This window comes from Opisthorchis viverrini (assembly GCF_000715545.1).
Source record: "Opisthorchis viverrini unplaced genomic scaffold opera_v5_452, whole genome shotgun sequence".
In the NCBI taxonomy this organism is placed as follows: domain Eukaryota; kingdom Metazoa; phylum Platyhelminthes; class Trematoda; order Opisthorchiida; family Opisthorchiidae; genus Opisthorchis; species Opisthorchis viverrini.
The window spans coordinates 262,138-273,515 of NW_008752114.1; the positions used below are offsets into that span (position 1 = coordinate 262,138).

Genomic DNA, 11,378 nt, shown 5'->3' on the forward strand with positions numbered 1-11,378 from the left:
AGAACAAATCAGGATAGGCTCAAGAAACGGGGCACGTACACGTGTGTGTGTGTGTGTGTGTGTGCGAAATTCGCGTGTTACACCGTCCCCTTGGTCGTCTGAGTTGGCGTGTCGGAACATAAGCTATTGAGGGAATTTTCTGGAGTTGACGAAATATATGTCCTTAAAAGAGATGATCGAACGGAGGGTGTTCACTGTGAGGAAATCAGCGAGCGTATCCGTGCCCTATGCGACGGTCTGGATGAATCGTGTCTCGATATTCCCGCACTCACCCGCCAAATAATCACTGGATTGTGTCCTAGGATGACGACATCTGGACTAGACAACTTGGCCGCTGGAGAATGTGCCTATATGACAACACGATACCGCGTCTACGGGGCCTTGGCCGCTCGCCCGGCTGTTTCCAATCTGCATAAAAATACGAAAGCTTCTGTTTCGGAAGTTACAGAGGATCTGTATGGGTACGTTACTGAGCGCACGAAGCTTTATTCACTCATAATGAGTGAAGAAGTTAGCAAGATCATAAGGGAGAACGCTGACCGACTGAATTCGGAAATAGACTACCAACGTAAGCCTAACTGCAATTATTTCGATTTTACGACTCTAGAGCTCTCCTGCCTCTTCAAACTGCACGGCAAGGTTCACGAACGTCCGCTCTTGATGGCTTCCATAGGGATACATAAGCGTGACATCGATGCCGCCATTGAGACGTACAACTTAATGTCGGAGAATTGGTTCACTCACGCTTCACCGAAGGTGTTTATGAAACACTCAAAGAATGTGCTATCATCTCCAAGAATGCGGGAAGTTTCGGCGTGAATATACACAACACATGGAGTGCAGGCAATTGCATCGCCGCAACCAATGGAGATTCGAATGAAATTGTTCCCGTGTTACGTGTGTTTAATGATACTGCTCGCTACATCGACCAGGGTGAAAATAAACGTCCCGGTTGTTTCGCCGTCTACCTGGAACCGTGGCATCCGGATGTCCTCCAGTTCACTGAAATGCGAAAAAAATACTGGCGCCGAAGTAATTCATGGTCGAGACTTGTTCTGGATACCGGATATCATCGTGCGACGAGTGGAGGGAGGCGAATGGGGAGTGGACGCTCATGGATCCACACGAATGTCCAGGTTTACCTGACACACACAAACACAGACACATGAATGCACATCAGTGTCGGACGCGTCAGCCTTTGTTGCAAGGCGAATAGCCGGTGTCGAGGACTCGAAAAGGTTGAGATCACTGAGCGTCAGATTAGCACACAAGTATGCAAATGAAAGGGCGGGGGATCATCATAACGTCAAGTTAGACTATTTAGGCTAGTTAGGCCCTATTTTTTCATCTCCGTGCAAACCGGGGAAGAGAGTGTTGGAAAAGCCTATCGAAATTGTACTACGCGTCCTAACTTGACACTTTTCGTTCAATAGGCTAGACAGCATTGGAGTAAAGTGGATGACGGTCTTTGTAAGTCTGAGGCAAGGTTAGCACCAGTTAGTCTCAATTTTGAGCGGTGCATTCAAAATTGGTTTTGGTTTTTTGCTTGTTCAAGTTCGTGAACGAATTCTTTCACTGTTTAAACTGTGTACTGAGTTCGTACGTGCCATTTTGCTCAATTCTTTACATAACCTGTGCGTTAAAATGTCTGTCGGACTGTAAGCCATCGCCGCGGTGCACCCACTTACTCTCCGTCATCACGAGGTATGGATTTCACGGCTACCAAGTCCTCACTTCTAAGTCAGAAAGACTAGTGAAAAGGCTCCATTTAGATCGGAACACTGAAGGAACAAATCGCACTTTTTCAGAAAGCTCTGGAAGATGCATACATATATTGGTGTTCTCTTTTGTTAACAACAAAAACCCATTGGTAAATCAGAAGGCGAGAAAAAGACACTAATACAACCTGTATTTTGAGGGCGTGAGGTTACGACAACTAGGTGCACCTTAATCAAAAATAGAAGGTTCAAACGAAGGCGTGAGGTTACAGCAATTAGGTGAATCTTAATCAAATACAATACAATACCCAAAAATAGAAAGGTTCAAACGAAGGACTTATCGTTCTGAGTGTGAATTGTAATAGTTCCACCGAGTTCGTCTGAGTGCCGGCAGCCGTGTTTCTTTTGACAGATTCCCTGCTACACGACCCTCGTTGTCCGCAGTTTTTGGTGGTTGAGCCGGTCTGCATCTCGACGCGCGAGTGATGTGTGTGTGAGTGTGTGCTTGATTGTGTTCTGTCCTTATATATAGGTCGTTGCAATGATTGGGACATGAAAACAATGTGACATCACCTGGTGTAGTTCAAAAGGTCATGGAACGGGATTTGACATATTGTCATATTTACATCACACGATTTTGACGCGTGATTGTGAGACAGACGAAATGGAATGTGGGTAGTGGGTGCCGGTGTGAAATTGCTTAGAGGAGTAATTAAGCAGAACGGTAAGTGTGATGTACATGACTGACACTCTGTTCACTGCCCTATTCCTTATTCCCTTGTTTTAACGTTCTATATGCTGTATGTATACGCCAATTCGAATACATACGTGCTACTTGTTGCGCTGATATGAATTCTGGATTTCTAGTTCGTCTGGTTATACCGATATACTTACGAAACTTAGTTCTCACAGTAAGCGTTACAAATACTCCCCCCCTTTAGAGAGAGATCATATAAGCGTTGTCATCAATCCAGACAAGTCACGTCTTGTCTGGTGATGCACGTTGTGGGATGTGGAACAAAACAAAGCACGAGGGAGACAGTGGATGCGTATGCTCTAATCGGATTGGGCAACCGCTACACATAATGAACATAGCGGCCTGGACGAACGTCCGTAACGAACGGATCAACACATCAGACAACCCCTAACATTAAACCAGCCGGATGGTAGTCATGGACTTTTGTGTTCTTATAAGCACGCCGATGCAACTGGCCGCGACCCCAGATCGCAGTTTCCATCCAACAGTCGGGGACCCGTCAACTAGGAACGACAGCGATGCTGGGGGGGGAGGTAAGCCTCACAAGGACACAGCGCCAAGCATAATTGGAATCACCGTCGCTCATTTCTTTAGACGACGATAAAGGCGCGACGGTGAACTCCATGCCCGATTCACAAGTTCTAAGCTGGATTGGGTGAGTCGTGTGGAGACAAGCAGCGAAGTCTACCGACAGATCAACCACAAGTGTTGAACTTTACGTCGGCGACTGCTGCGAGAGCCCCACAATCACTGCGAAACCGCCGGCCTCCAACTCCATTCTGTCAAAAGCGATCTGTCCGATTGTGGACTCAGTCGTCACTCATGACCCCTCAATGAGCGTGTCCAAGGAGCTGTTACACGAACTACGAAGTTTGTCTCGTGGTGCTTGACCTCTTTCCCCTGGAGTATTGTCGCCTCCGAGGAGACCTACTTCTTACATATGCCCTGTTTGAACAAGGTCTGGCTAAGAGGGTTTTCACCGTTGACCCAGCAAGCGCAAGTCGGGGGCATTGTAAGACGATTTTCAAGGTCAGAGCGAACACTTTCATTGGGCAAAATTTTTTTCTCATTTCGGGTGGTTGATGTGTGGAATCAGAAGCACTTTTAGATGCCTCTTTAGCTGAGTCCTCACGCTGGCAAGATTACTGCCCTATCTGAGAACATGAAGACCAGTGCTTCACCCTTTTTCCGCTTGTGCCCTTCAGGTGAACAGAAGCCGCTGAACAACAAGATTAAACACAAGTCGGGAAGCGTGCGCGAAAGCCTCGATCCTGCGTATCAATGCGTGACGAAAAACCTTTGCATACACTCGTACTCACTAGAATCTACATTGATCGATCACCAGTTGGGCATGCTGGTAGAACTTCCGCCTCCTGCTCACCGCCCGGTCTTATGACTTCGGACGTACAAATAATACGGGAAGTTCAGTTAGCCAAAAATGTGGCACGCGGGCAAACACAGTTCAGCGAAAACTGCCAGCGGAATTACTTATTGTGAACTGGAGTTCGTCGGCTTCTTCCACTCTGACATATAGGTCTTAAGACGGACACCTGCGTGGCGGTGTTAAGCCTTAACACTCTTGACTGAATGTCGCCACGGGTACTTCCATTGAAGAATGCGTCCAGCACCAGAAGCTGCGTTGGTTGGGACATGTGTTACGTATGCCGAACCATCGTTTGCCGAAGGGAGTGCTGTTTTCCATGCCCAATTCGGAGTGGCGTAAACAGAGAGGTGGCCAACCCTTGACTTGGCAGAGGAGTATGAAGGAGATCACGAAACGCTTGGGTGCTGTCGGTGCTACTCGCCTTCCAGGATGGGGACCGCGTGATCCTCACTGTGCCTGGTTGGAGACACTACAATATATGGCTGCCAACCGGTGTCAGTGGTGTTCTTGTCATCAGTTTCCATTCAGAATGTCTGAGTGAATGTCTGGAGGTATGAGCACCTCGGAGTGATTGTGGTAAGCTAGTACTAAGTCCCTTCCTCGTCCATCTTTATTCTTTTCTTTACAATAAGGCTTTCTTGGTTGTACGCCAGTGAAGAATCACTGTTGAACACTGATGTCATGCTCTCAGCGATGATGCTGATGCTGATGCTGCTGCTGCTGATGATGATGATGATGATGATGATGATGATGATGATGATGATGATGATGATGATGATGATGATGATTATGAATGTTTACGCAATGTAATCCTGGTTGTAATCGAGAACTACGTTAAATCAGTTTCAGCAGAACCTGGTGACTTCCCAGCATTTGTCAGGGATACGCACCTTTTTTACTTTGATCTTTCAAACTCCTGAGGAGGGACAAAATCTAATGAAAAAATGTAGTACCCAAGCAGAATTACGACCTTGTGCTTTGTCCACTAACCGGACCTGGTCAATTTCCACGTCCTACGCTAGCTTCCACGCTCACCCGCATTAAACAGCCAAACCAAGTGCATCGACTCACATTGCGTTTCGACTCAGCAACACACCCACACGGCAGTTGCGTTACGGTGCGCGCAAGCGCATGTGAACCAATCTATACGCGCGGAATCAGGCGAGCAAGGCGAACATTCCAACGAGTAAAAATGGTATTGTGCAAATTACGTTAGCGTTCTGGTGTGGTCCACTTTGGGTCGATCAATTGCGAGTGGATGGTAGAAACACAACGGAAGCGCACATAAGCGTGGGTCTACATTGGCTGGGTCGAGTGTTGTACAACACGAGCGCGTGTTTGCACGCCGCCAAACACGCCAGCGATATCAGAAAAATGTGGTTGAGGAACTTTTCAAGTGGCTAGCGTCATAATTTCCGTACTCCGATCTACGCCCTCTTCTTTTTCGATTTGACTGACGTTTTGTTTTCGCTTCTAATGAAGTGGCATCTTCGAAGAAGCCAGAAGAAATATGAAGCGCCCGAGGTAAGTTTATCACACATTTACTGGTTTGTCAAGAAGCCAGAAGAAATATGAAGCGCCCGAGGTAAGTTTATCACACATTTACGCGACTGGTTTGTCTGGTTAACACGGGATTTGGGATGAGCTATCCCGGTCGTCATTGTATCGTCCTTTGTCAGGACGGATGAACGAACGGGCGCGTCATTTGACCGGGTCAATAGCTATTTGCTAGCAAGACACGTTATCGAGGGTGAGTGTTCCTCTCAGAACGGCATGAACTAAACAAATTTGGTGTTGAAATTACACCAGTCAGCGTCAGAAATATATGGGAATCAGTTTCTTCTATCGAGAACAAAGTCAATGGTGTGCACTGTATTAGTTTAGAGGTAGACAATGGACCCAAGAGTCACACAATCCCGAATCTCTGTGAATCCTCAAATCCGTCTATTTGGGGTGTGTGGTGCGCCACCAATCGCTTGTCTCCTAGACCAGTAACTGTGGGTTAGGGTTCCGAAATCGGATAGACGAGACAAGTCCCATTCTGGACGTCATGAGAGACGACTTATTTATACGCAGGTTTCTTGTGACAAGTAACTCAAATTAGTTTCAGAACTTTTGAAAAAGTTTGGTGACAATCGGTAGATTAATTGCTGGGCAACGTCTCGCTTTTGACACAAAAGCTTCGTCAGGCCAAGTGACTAGGTCACGAGGTTGGTCGAGATTTAAGGCGGAAAGAGAACCAATCAGCTAAGTCAAGCTAAATCTCTGTTGGGTGTCGGTTGAGGGATTTTGGTGTGTTAGAGTGGTTGAACAAGTGTTGGGTCGGTGGGTAACCTACATGTGTTTGGGTCCAGCCTAGGATCTAGTTCTTCTGGTTCCGTTCATTTGATGGTTCCTCTTGAACTTCGTTTGAACCTTCTGTCAGTCAGTCTGTGTGGGTGAGCTAGTGCTAAGAAAGTTGTGTAAGAGGGATGCTGTGACCTTTGGTCGGTTGGGGTTTCCACCCCCATCTCCCGGTTTTTTCTAATGATCCTAAGTGGATTGACAACCACACCGTCACGTATCAACTCGGGTTATCTATCAACTATTGACGATGCCAGCCAAACAATACACATAGCCCCTGGCCTTGATATATCTTTATAAAAAGTTTACATCAAGTTATTATTAGAACGGGTCATCTCAAATCATAAGAGTAAGTTAGGATGTTGGCAGGTCTACTGTCGTGCAGTGACGAATATTCGTCCATATGTACCCTGATTACTCATCACAGTCGATCATAGGACTCAGCCTGGTGTGTGTGTGTGTGTGTGTGTGTGTGTACGTCGGAAAAATACGGTAGTATCTTCCCATGAGGTGACGAAGTATGACAGAAAACCTACAGGTTGGCTGCGTCGATCCAACGAGATTGCTGTCGATGGTCCTAGAAGAACGCGAATTCCCCCTCCCCCCGTCAGGGAGAAATATCCTACTCAAGTGGATCAAATAGGGAATCATTCGGTCTGTTTCATTCCAGCTGCAGTCCGCATAACTTCAAATGCAGTATGAAGAATTGAAATCAAGAAAATAGCCGCGCGGATTCTGCGCATTGCTACTTTAGCATTTTGATTAGTTCTAATGGCTGACGATAAAGGACGGGGACTGCACTTCTGGAATAATCGAGACAGAAAAGCGTTAGACGAAGGAAAACAGTGAAATGCCGACTTCCGACAAGAGCAGTTGTTTCGGTTGATGTCTGAGTAGTCCTCAAAGTTCACAGGCCCATCTCCATGTTCCACCTCATTCTTAGGTTTCAGATAGAGCGTACCGTACTCCAGACGGTTCTGAAGGCTATGAAACAATTGGTCGAATTTCGTGCAGTTTGGAATCAAGTGGAACATAAGGTTTACGCAAACTTGGAGATTATGCCACAGGAAGGGTAGAATCGATCGTGAAAACTGGAAAGATTTTCAGCAACCACATGAGTAGTGTGTCACCGCTAGACAACGAGATGTTATTTTCGCTTAAAGCATAAAAAGGAAATGAGATGAGTCGTCAAGAGTTTTAGAAGCCCTCCGAACGGCAAACGTAGAAACAACTAGTTTTAGGTGCAAACGTACTTGCAGCTCGGGTGCGTTCATTGGTGGGTGTTCACGTGACCATTGATCAGTTCGGCGAGTTTGGCAGTTGGATTGCAATGGCTGCGTCACTAATCCAAGTGACATCATCAGTGCGTAATTGAGTGGGTGTTAGGAAGCACTCATTTTAGGTATGGACGTGCTTAGAGCTCAACTTTTCCTACATGTTTTGACAATTTTCATTGGTTCATTTTACAGCGTGCCTGCGGTGTGTCTTAGGCTCCCTTTCTCGCTGACAGACGCACACAAAAGCTCTAAATATTGGTGCACTAACACGTTCACGTGACTTTTTGACGAATTGCCACGCATGTTACCACTTTGTCTGGTTAGATCTGAACCAAGGGAATGAAAATGTTCTTGTTATTTTTTTCTGGCATGGAGTGACTACGTGAGCACAATTAAACATCGTCTGGGTTGTGAGTTGTGGTCAATCATAGTCAGCCGGAATAAATATGTCATTCATCTATGATGATGGTACCGCTCAGTTTAATACCAAGAGTATCAATCAACACTCCCCTCATCAGTGAACCCACGATAACTCCATCTGTTTGTGTGTACTTGAAATCAATTGGCTGGAGGTGCACGTTGGTGTCTGATAAAACTACGTGTGGGTCTATTCCAGCTGACGAATATACACAATTTGTGCATACATGGACCTCATGAGTACTACTCACTGAGATGTCATTTACGACTGGAGGTCAAATCCCAGTACTTATACTGCGTTTGGCCTATCGATCGATCATGCATTTGCATTTCCTCTTAAAGATGGAAGGGCACAGAAAGCGTGCGGATAAAAAAGACGAAAAAAGCGTCATACCTTCGGAAGAAAACACGAGATTCAAATGAAATACAATAGGCAATGATTTGCATGAGATAGACGTAATACACGACATCATCATCAACACTGTAATAACCGCGTACTCGTCGTATAGTGGTTGTAGCTGCCACAGTTTCGTTCACCGATGAATTGGGGGGGGGGGTAGGTAGCTGCGCATTGCAGGCGGGAGCTGGTAAATAGGTGCATAAATCCAGCACTGTAAGTTGGGGGAATCGGGAAGGAAGCTATGCATTGAAGGCAGTAGCTTGGATGCACGAGCGCCATTGAGAGGGCGACTGGGACATGTCTAACAATGTCTCTAACCATTGATGTGGCCCGTCTCTGGGTCCCCATCCAGGAAGACAGCAGGGCCCATCGCAACTGAGTTTGCTGGTAATGGCTTTTATACTTTGCTGCCAAGTCATTGTTTGACCGCCTCTGGCTCGTTTGCACCCTTCACGTGGTTGTGCGAAAACAGCCCTTCGAGGAATTCGGTCGACTGGCATACGCAGCACGTGGCCCAGCCAGAGCGACCTGTGCAGTGTGATCAGTTCATCTATCGAGGGTGAGTTATTTCTCTCGAATACCATTCGACGTACTTCAGAATTGCTGATCCGGTGTTTCCACCAGATTCGGGCAATGCTCCGAAGACATTGATGATCAAACACTTAAATTCTTTTGACGTCCTCGGCGCGCAGCGGCCAGGTTTCTGATCCATATAGTAACATGGGGCGCACCGCAGCATTGTAAACTCGATCATTAACGGATAAACTGATGTCACGTCCACGCAACAGGCGATGCAGGATCCGCACCAGGCCGCCTCAGGTTTCAGTTTTCGCGATATTCGAGTCATCGCGATACATGTACAGACGTAATACACTACTCCAAGGTTTGCTGAAAATTCTTCGACAGCCCACGACTGATTTCGCTCTTCCTCACACTTAGGAAACATCGTAAACCAGAAAGTCAGCTGGGTTCCATGGGGCGGGGGGCTCACGCGAAACTAAATTTGTTCGCAAATAAGTTCACTTCGCTAATTTCGTTTCATCACTATTCAAGGTGACATTATCAGTGCCTTGTTAGGGTGCTTGGTGCTGCTTGGTGGCACGCCCAGCTCAGCGAACCATCTACGCCACCCGAGCTGCCAAAATTTTCCTCGACGGCGAATGAAGAGCTTCAGTAACTCTGAGAAATAAAAATATTATAGGGTGGAATATGAAGTTTCTTGAAGCATGCAGACATCCTAACGATACAAACCTGGTAACGGATGAATGAGCTGCAGTGTGTATCGTCCATTACTTTGACATTTGAAATTCGCGCAGTTGTAACCCCCGCTCCACGTCTGTGTTCAGTGCGTATGTACGAACTGGCGTTTGTTTGTCCGCACCACCTACCCACTCAGTTGACCTTGAGGTCATCCAGCCATTTTGTGGCCGAACTTATGCACGTGTGACTGTCTCACGTTGGAGCCTGTTTGCTCATTTGGTTCGTACTTTGATAGTCCAAGTGGACCATCTGTTTTGGACGAGTATCAACCCAACTCCGAATTTGTACTAGCTTCCCGGAGGTTCTGGTAATACAAGTCACTGGAAGATACCGTTTGGCAGTTACACAGTATGTGAAACTAAACTCAAGCGGGGGTGAAACCCAGTGTCCGAGGGTTTTAAGGCACTGGACATACTTCAAGGAGGAGTTTTGAGGCTAAATCTGACGTTGTTCACATAGCCCAACCCATGGAGAACAACACAGACTGAGTGAGAACTATAATGGCTGATCAAATACTGGATCAGCGGTCCTCATACGACTCGTCTGGTTTCGTTGTTCTGCTCCATGTGCCAAATTGAATATTGTAGGTAGTCACAGCATGTGTGAGTCAGTGGATACCGCCAGGTTGCCCAAGCCTAGACAGGGGAAGTATAGGTCGGGTTCGAAACACGGACCTTCCGGTAGTAAATTCGCGCTCTAACCACTGATCCATCTCGCCCTCAGCACATGTTTCATTGGTTTGTCTTCAGACCCTGAGATAGTTTAGTGGTTAATACGCATACTTACTGAACTGAAGGTTCGTGGCTCGAACCCAATCCAGGCACCTCGACTGCTCCTGTCTAGGCTTGGGGAATCTGGAAGTATCTCAGCCCTTGTACGTTCTTCGGGTGACACAGCGGCTAGGCAACAAAAGCATGTCATGGCGAAGTGGTTACTTATTTGATTTAGTATACCATAAACACAATTCAGCGGCAGATAGTCCTCTATATCCAAAACTCACTGATGACTCTCTTTTAGGAATCTACTTTACATGTTTCCTGTGAGACTGCGTATGAGTTTTCTGAAAAACAGTCTAGACCGTCTAAAAACAGTTTTCCCCAGTTTGGACCTCATCAAGCAGAACTCAGCTAATTTGACAATCCATTCTTTGTACACTATGTCGGGCATTGATTGGCTATCTTGACCAGGAAATTGTGTACACTGTATCGACCGAGGAACTCTCCATGTTGGAAATCACTGCAAGTCTACGGTATTTTGGAGATTTCGTTCAGTTTCTCTTCTGAGATACTTGCTTCCCCAGGACAATCAGGTGTTCAACACCATCTTGATCCTCTAACTGAGACACACGAGTTTCGGTATCTTGGTTCGCATCTCTCTGTCACACATGCACGAACCAGAACAGAGAGTGACGTCGACACTTTGGCATGCCTGTGTCCCACGCACCTGCATGCGTGTGCCTATTCGTGCGAAAGTGCACATGTATGACCGCAAAACTATTCGGGTATTAAAGATACGGCGGGGTCACAGTGGACCATATCACGTAAAATCCGCCGGAAGGTAGCTGGCGTCATTCAGTTGACCATTCGCTGGCATGCCACGTACTCCTCTGAGTCCGCCGTTTAGACGACAGTAAAGTGGACGCATCCGACTGAATCAAGTGACTCCCAACCAAAGCTGGTAAATTTAAAGCAAAGGCCTCCAACCACCAAATGGACGATTATGACGTTCCTATGCGGAGCATGCGAAACTCTATTAGGGACAATCTAAACTACGTTGGACGCAGCGATTTGGGATATTTTTCAGACTTTGCGATATATATATA

General features: G+C 46.6%; 2 protein-coding genes across 2 annotated transcripts in view; one reads left to right on the forward strand and one right to left on the reverse strand.

Annotated features, from left to right (window-relative positions):
• Positions 1-4,446: 4,446 nt before the first annotated feature.
• Positions 4,447-8,497, reverse strand: T265_11172 (hypothetical protein; the record flags this gene model as incomplete). The annotated part of the gene is made up of 2 exons (XM_009177761.1): positions 4,447-4,579; positions 8,388-8,497. 2 exons carry the CDS (start codon positions 8,495-8,497, stop codon positions 4,447-4,449), a joined length of 243 nt encoding a protein of 80 aa, XP_009176025.1.
• T265_11173 (hypothetical protein) overlaps positions 5,120-11,378 on the forward strand; it is a gene marked incomplete at both ends in the record, with an annotated part of 38,743 nt that continues 32,484 nt past the window's right edge. The window contains one exon of the mRNA XM_009177762.1: positions 5,120-5,383. Within this exon, the coding sequence (XP_009176026.1) occupies positions 5,370-5,383 (14 nt within the window). The remainder of the gene's footprint in view (positions 5,384-11,378) is intronic.